Raw genomic sequence first — 8110 nt, 5'->3', positions numbered from 1 at the left:
CGAGGTACAAGTGAATCATGAGCAACGGTATGCATGTGATGTGAAAGAGTATGCTTTTGAATCTTTGGATGATGAACCTTTGTGGGATGAGTGGGATGTAGAAAGTCTACAGGATGATGAACTAGAGTTGGAGTTGGATGATTAGATGTGCATTAATGTTAAGAAAGCCATGAGCAGAATTGATGCTATGAAGGAGGAGCATTACCAGAAGACTATGAATGATGTTGATGCTATGGATGAGATTATGGATGCTGTGATAGATGAATTTCTTATTGGCCTTGATAAAGGTGAGCATACAGGAACTGAAGTGGATGCTTTGGCAATGGTGCCTTTTAAAGGGGAGTTTGTTTTGCCTGTAGTGGTTGGCTTCGATGGTGATGTTTCTTATGTTGATGGACAAGAAAGAGCTATAGCACAGCAAGTCTTTTTTGATGAAGCTTTCATCAGTTTATTACCCTCAGCAGGAGTTGCTTCACTGGTTTTCCAATAAATGCATTGACATGCGGTAAGAGCGCACAACATATGTGAGTCTAGAGGCATGAACTTGGACATGTGAGATGTGAGCCTATCGATGTAAGCCTAGCCAAGAAAAAAGCGTGCCTAAAACCATTTTTAGACCTACTCCAAAAGCACTAAAGACCTTTAATATAAACCTTTGAGTCTAGAGGCGTGAAATTGTATATGTGAACCTAGACATGTGCGCGCATGCAGACATGTTCCTACATATGTGAACCTATACACGTGAGCATGTGTGAGTCTACAAACATAAGTCTAGAGATATAAACTTGAACACATGAGACGTGAGCAAAAACATGCTTCAATCCATTTTCAAACCTGCTCTAGTGCATCAAACCACACTTCCTTAAACCCACCAAAGATTTGATCCTAGCAAATGACGAGTACTACTCAGCATAGTGTTCTCGAGTTAAGAATGCTAGACTCATATTAAAACAAAAGCATACAGACTTTGGAAGGCATTGTACAGGGCTGAAATAGGCCCCTCGGGCCTCGAGCATGTATACACAGAAGATGTGGAGTTCAAAGTTTGACATGACTGATCTTAGGCTTATACATTTTTGTTTGGGGATTAAGGTATGGCAAGATTCAGACGGAATCTTCACTGCCGTCAGCCTTGTAGTTGGTGTCCTTAATTAGCAAGTTCTCAAATCATCCCTGAGAGAACCACTGGAGGTAGGGATGCGTGTGCTAACGTACATCAAAGGTACCATTGGGTATGGCATCTTTTATAAATCGGTCAATTCCTTGATTAGATTTAGTGACTCAGATTGGGCAGGAGATTGTGATAGTAAGAAATCTGTTTCTGGTTAGTTCTGTCTTATTAGATATGGAATTACATCATGGATTGGCAAGATATTTGTTTTTGGTTACTTCTTTCTTATTGGGTATGGAATTACATCGTATATCAGCAAGAAGTAGCCTGTAGTGGCACTTTCTTCTATGGAGATTGAGTACAAGGCAGCACGCTTTGCTTCATATGAAGTAGGAAAACCATCAGTTGTAATCAAAGTTTGCAAGTAACAATATTGTTTACCCTCCACTTTATATAGACTAGTTTGGCAGCTTTAGTTAATCATTGAGTTCATTGAGTTCAAGCACTCTCGTAAACAAGACATTATCCATCCAGAGTCGGTCTAAATCACCATCAAATCTCCTTACCCAAAGTAGATGGGTGAGCAGAACTGCCATCAGTTTGTAATCTGCTAGTAGTAATATTATTTACTCTCCTCTTTCTGCAATTCACTGCTTTTTATATTATCTTGATCCTGCTTCCACTATTATGTATATCATTACACTACTTTCAATAGATGTATTTTTTTAAGGTTCTATAATAGATAATCCTAGTCTTAGCATGTGCACAGAGATGGAACATCCTCTTGTAACTACCTTTCTATATACCTTTTGAAAAGGAAAAAGAATATTTATAATAAGATCATGTAGATAGTACCTCCACATTGAAATTATTTTACTACATCTCCATTAAATTTTAATTAGAAGAACCTACTTAATTTTCATAGGAATTAATAAAGCTACAAAACTTAGCATTATCACCAATCACTAAACTTAGCATTATCACCAATCACTCTAAAATGTAACTCACAAAGAAGAAGCATATTTCTTAACATCGAAACCCCCTTAAAAAAAGGCTTAAAAAGAAACCTTTAAATTTGCATAGGTTAAATAAAAAGGCATGAAAAGAAACTTTTAAATTTCCATAGGTTAAATAATTGATGTCGAAGTAGTTAAAATCAGTTCCTTGAAAATGAGGCAATATATTTTTCTTCTCCTTGAGAAGGAAATAGAAATTACAATGACTTTGAGGTCCTAGATACTAGCCAGTTGTCTGGAAAGTTATCTTAACTTTCTTTATTATCTCCTTTTTCACCTAAGGTTGCGAAATCAATGAAAATGTGGGGATATTTCATTGACCCACCTACTTATTTTCTCTCTTCCCGACTAGTTTGTATTATACAAATGCATGTAAGAGAATTGTGGAAACCAATTGGTGATGAGAAAATTCTAAAGTCTAAGGAATTGACCATCTCTATATAACGACTACCACCGATTCGAAAGATAGTCATGTGCTCAACTTCTAAGAGTGAATGGAATAGTTTGAATTGAGCATGTGCTCAACTTCTAAGAGTGAATGGGATAGTTTGAATTGAGCATGTGGGGTCACTAAGAGATGGTCATGTGTTCAACTTCTAAGAGAGTGAATGGTTATAGTTTGAATTTTAAGCATGTCATGGGTGGAAAAGTTAACCTCATCATCTCTTAGTGGGGTCACAACTAGCTCCACGTCATGAGAACTAGAGAGTGTATCGCCTATGTACAGTTACTTGGAGACCATTGGCCATTGCCAAAACCATCATGATTCGATATTTTACTACATGATTGGGTACAAGTCTAAACTCGAAGAAAAACAAGAGTAGTGCCATTGCCATCTTCATTTGCAAGTATGCCCAATCCTTTCCCAAACATATCCTTGGGCCAGCCTACAATGTGCATCCAAACTATTAACATAAATTACTTTTTCAACCAAGGGAAGAAATAAAAACAAGCATGAATGATCGTGGAGCATGGACGAATACTAAAAAGGCAACTAATTGTGGAATAATCTTGAAAAGTTTTGTTCTAGAGTGCGAGTGTGGTTTTCCATTACCTGAAATGCGGTAAACTTAAATGGTGATGCTGGATTGAATGAGCCATCAACCTTCAACCAACGTTCGGGCTTGAATTCAAGGGCATCACTCCCCCATAAGAATTCCATTCGTCCCATGGAATACGGAACAAATGCCACATGATCCCCTGCCTTGATGACAGTTCCGTCAGGGAGAACATCATCATGGATTGCAACTTTGGTATCCTAAAAAATAAATAGCAAAGTTAGCATATAGTGTAACTAGTCTAGAGTATTATAATAGCTTTGTTCTTGTATTTGCAATCAAACATATTTAGCTATTACAAAGGTTGAAAATCGTGAAAGCATACTTTTTGAGCTAAAGAAATATTGTTTCTCACACAAACAAACATGATGAACTACATGTATATGTCATTGTTTTTAAGGCAACACTATTAAAAGGGCCCTATAATTTGGTTCAATTTATTATTCCTAACTTGTTTAAAAAGCTTTGAATTTTTGGTGGGCCTTTGTTTAGGGGCTTTTTAATGTTTGAAACGATAGGATCTTAAGGTAATTTTTTGGGTTATGGATAAGGTAATTTTTTGGGTTATGATTTTTTGGGTTATGGATAATTTATTTTGAGTTGAAACAAAAAGGAGCTTGAGATGTGAAGTGAGAGAAAGAGAGAGAGAGAGAGAGGGGGGGGGAAAAGAAGAAAGAAAGAACATGTGTTATTAGGAAAGCTTTGAGAAGGGGGCATCATGTATAATAATAAGAAAAAAAAAAGGGAAAAAAAAAGGGAGAGTACCCTAGGGACGGCAGGGTGCAAGCGCAAGGTCTCCGTGAGGGCAGCGTGTAGGTAATGCATGTTGGCGAGCGCTTCAAAACTCAGGCGATTCGCCACCTCCTCAAAGCTTAGCGCCCCTCGACCAGCTGAGTTGGTCGGCGCCTCCTCCCCATGCACGCCCATCACCGCCGCCGCCACCTCTTTGTACACCGCCTCCGCCACCTCTCTCTTCCTACACACGTTGTATATAAACCATGACATTGTCACCGCCGTTGTGTCCCTCCCTGCTAGCACAAAGTTCAAGATGGCGTCCCTTAGTCCCTTGTCGCCGCCGCCGCCGCTACCACCACCACCTCCATCAATCGCCATTAGCCTTGACAGAAGGTCTTCCTTTACCTGTTCATCGATCAGTTCAAAAATTAATCTCGCATGATCAACAAGCCTATGAGTTGAGGAATGCAGGCAATTCCCTCCTTTCTTTACACCTAATTCGTCCATGTGTTCAGTTCCAAACTTGACTTGTAAATTGAGAACGTTATATGAGTTTGTAAGAATGATGTGTGTGTGTGTGTGTGTGTTTTTTCAAGGAAAAAAAATTGTGGATTAAGGTGGTGGTGGCCAGATTGCATGCGTGTGTTTTCAAGCAAAAGATTGATGGTGGTGGTTAGATTGTGTACTGTGTGTGTGCACACAATCTGATGATGTGCACTATTAATGTTAACCTCGATGACGTTATGGAGCCATTGGATTTAACACTCTTAGCAAACTGTTTAAACCATTTAGTATTTGATTAAGTTAACTAGGTACTATTATATTAAGCACACTTAGGAATATAATCAAACACAAAACAAATTCATTATTTCCACTGACGATGCATGCCTGAATCATTGAATGATCAAGCTAGCACCAGTGAATCGATTAAGCACAATTGAAGGAAGATAATCAAAGCACAAAGCGGTTTCATTAACTCCACTAATGATCACTAGTTCTGAACGATTAAGCAGCACACTTGAAGGAGATGATCAGTGCTGATTAACCACAGTGGAAGAAGAGTGGTTAAGCACACGTGAAGGAGATCAGCGATGATTAAATTAGACATGTACAGTGGAAGAAGAATGATTGAGCCGAAGAAGGAGAGTGATGATTAAACACAGTTGAAGAAGAAGGATGGATGTGATTAAGTGACGTAGTGATGATCATAATTAATGTACATACCTTAATCATGTTGTTGCTGCAGTGGCCCATGGATTGCCTTGAGATCAGGTCGATTTCTGCTCGTCTCTTAGCGATGATGTGTGTGGTGAAGGCATTGAGCTTGCGCAGCTCTTGCATCAACGTCCTCTCTCTGCCCACTTTTAGAAATCTGTGGAGCTTCCACCACACGTTCACAAAGCGCGTGCTAATCATCTCATTAGCCGTGTCGAATGCTTTTGTAAAGGTGTTAATGGCTTGCAGTAACGATGGGGACATGCCGCTCCGGCCCGTCTGGATCCCAAATCCCACCCTGGTAATGGAATCCATTGTCATACCCATGAATAGTTCCTGCATTGTCCACAAATCATCATTACTTTAACTCGCTCACTTAATCATCATGTCTTAATTTCGCAGTAATCTCCCTGTACTTCAATCGATTAACTTCGTACTTAGCAGTATGATCACTAATTATAACTTGATTCCTTAATAACCTTCCTTGATTTCGTAATAACCTTCCTTGGTATAATTACAGCAATAGCAATTGCAAACTATGTGATTTCAGGGCTAGATTTAATCGCAAACATTACTCAATTTGTGTTTAGCTCATTCAATTACTACTTTTATTTAGCAGTAACTGCCTTTCATTATAATTAGCTCAGTAAAATTTGCCATTAGCAGATGAATTCAATTACGATTCAATTTCCTTGATTTAGCAATCACAGCTTCCTGTTAGTAAATTTAACTCAGTAGGATTTGTTACTCGCAATGAGTAACAAATTAAGCACAGCTAGATTTTTGTACTAAGTCAAATTAAGCTTACAGTCCTCTCAAAAAAAAATCAAGTCAATTTAAGCTAGTATAACAAAAAATCTGCAAATTAATTTATTAATAAATTTTCTTTTTAGCAATAGTATTCATTTTCTGTTTAGTAACCACAACAGTCTGTAATTGATTAGTTTAGCTACAAATCGCTGATATCGCAAATCTTCTAAAATCTTTGATATGCGGAGAATTACGACGGGAGAATTAGCGCTAATCAGTGAGATTAAAGGTGGAAATTAACGTATAATTACTTGCAAGTTGATGGGTTGTTTTGATTTTTCTGCAGAGTCGAGGATGGCGAGCAGGTGGAGGGTATCCTGTCGGAAGGATTTCAAGCTGAAATCTTTTAGGGCTTCGCCGCGAAATATTGCATTTGCAATCCTGTGCTGCTTTTTCCACATGTCTCCGTCTGCATTGAAAATGCCGTCGCCCAACATATCATTCAGTTTCTCTCTCGTCTTCTCTCCCTGAATCAAATCCAAACACCAGCTAAACAAGGATTAATTGCACTTGATAGCATAATTGTGATCGTAATTAACTTTGATCATACGTTATTAATTTCCCGATCAGTGTCTTTACACAGCTAGAGAAATTTCTCAAACATGATTGATATGCTAACTGATCAAAATTAGGGCTATGCTTGAACCTTATATTGAATTACAGACACTGCAATCAAACTACAGATGAATGAAACTCGATTAAATTAACCTGCTGATTAATATATTATCAAATTTTTGGGGCGATGATTAAAACCTTAGGAAATGATGTAAATCGGCGGTATTACAATTAAACAAGGCGTAATCAAAGTAAACTATAGACAAATTAGCGGTAATCGACCTTAGGATAGTTACGGAAGTTGGTCTTAAGTATGTGCTCCACATTGGCGGGATCCACAGTGAGGTAAATCCGAGTTGAGAAGAAATTAAGCTCCACAGTGTGGTGCTGGTTGGTGAAGAAAGAGTGGCACCAGTCATGCAAACGGTGGAAATTAAGAGAAGCTTCATACTGAGAGCCCATTATTGGCCATATTGCCTTTGGATTCTTGCCCTTAATGCCAAGAATAATTTGCCTCCAATTATGCACATAAACCCACCATGACAGGGCCACCACAATTGCCATCACATTGAGAACCCACATTAATCCAGCTATGTGAGAGTACATCATCGACGCTTTGGGTGAATTTGCACTAGTATTAATTGAGTAGTTAGAGTAGTTAATTATGTCATTAGAGTAGTATAAGGTTCAAGCATAGCCCTAATTTTGATCACAGCTAAAGCCTTAAATCAATCCAATTGAGGCCAGGCTTGTGGGAGTCATTAGAGTAGTATAAGGTTCAAGCATAGCCCTAATTTTGATCACAGCTAAAGCCTTAAATCAATCCAATTGAGGCCAGGCTTGTGGGAGTATTTAAAGCTTGGGTCAAGACGTACATTAGTATAAATTGAGGACGTACATTAGTCATTGAGGACGTAGAAATTGGGGGCTTGCATTAGAGCCCACGTCATAGAGCCCACGTCATAGGTGACCGGATAAAATAATAGGACTAATTCAACCATGAAATTGGGATCTCCTGCCTTAACCTTCAATTTGAAGGCCATGAATTAAGACGTTGACCTTCAAAATATATATATGTTTGTGTAAACTTTTGAGAAATTTTGAAAATAGTGCCCTTTTGTTACCCTATTTTCTAAAAGGCCTTCTCTACAAGGTTTTAAGGGCTTTGATGCCCTTTGAAGGCTTCAAATTTCAGCCCTCCTAGTGATTAAATGCCCACATACGTTGTATAGGAGCAATTATTAAAAAACAAGGGGGTTTGAACGCATGCAAGAGTATGAAACCAAAAGCTAGCATGCTTGACTAGGCCTAACTTTTTCATCGCATGTCTCCTCGATTGAAGTTAGTGAGACACTAGAGTACTCCAACACAAAGATAAGTACAAAATCAAAGTAATAAAGGAGGATTATTGCATGGTGTATACCATTGAGGGCATTATTGTAAAAATAAACATAACTATACATAATTAAAAAGAAAGACCATGCATTAAAAGGAAGAATTTTAGTATACAATTAGAGTGATTTTGAGAGTGAATTTCGATGGTAGGTTGATTGGGCACAAGAAACATAAGTATACATGATCAATAAAAAGAAAGACCTTGCATTAACAAG

General features: G+C 38.2%; 1 protein-coding gene across 1 annotated transcript; it reads right to left on the bottom strand.

The window, feature by feature from the left end:
• Positions 1 to 2200: 2200 nt before the first annotated feature.
• LOC147609307 (cytochrome P450 704B1-like) lies at positions 2201 to 7320 on the bottom strand. Its single transcript, XM_086787850.1, has 6 exons — positions 6783 to 7320; positions 6197 to 6412; positions 5145 to 5471; positions 3951 to 4325; positions 3182 to 3385; positions 2201 to 3014 (listed from the first exon to the last, which is right to left on the bottom strand). The coding sequence occupies exons 1-6, from the start codon at positions 7107 to 7109 to the stop codon at positions 2829 to 2831; spliced, it is 1635 nt and encodes a 544-aa protein (XP_086643976.1). The 5' UTR covers positions 7110 to 7320; the 3' UTR covers positions 2201 to 2828.
• Positions 7321 to 8110: the final 790 nt, after the last annotated feature.

The sequence above is a fragment of the Cibotium barometz genome, chromosome 51, assembly GCF_041138505.1.
Source record: "Cibotium barometz isolate CiBa-2024 chromosome 51, ASM4113850v1, whole genome shotgun sequence".
NCBI lineage: Eukaryota > Viridiplantae > Streptophyta > Polypodiopsida > Cyatheales > Cibotiaceae > Cibotium > Cibotium barometz.
The sequence above is the reverse complement of the archived record's forward strand: the minus strand, read 5'-3'. Positions and strand labels throughout refer to the sequence as shown.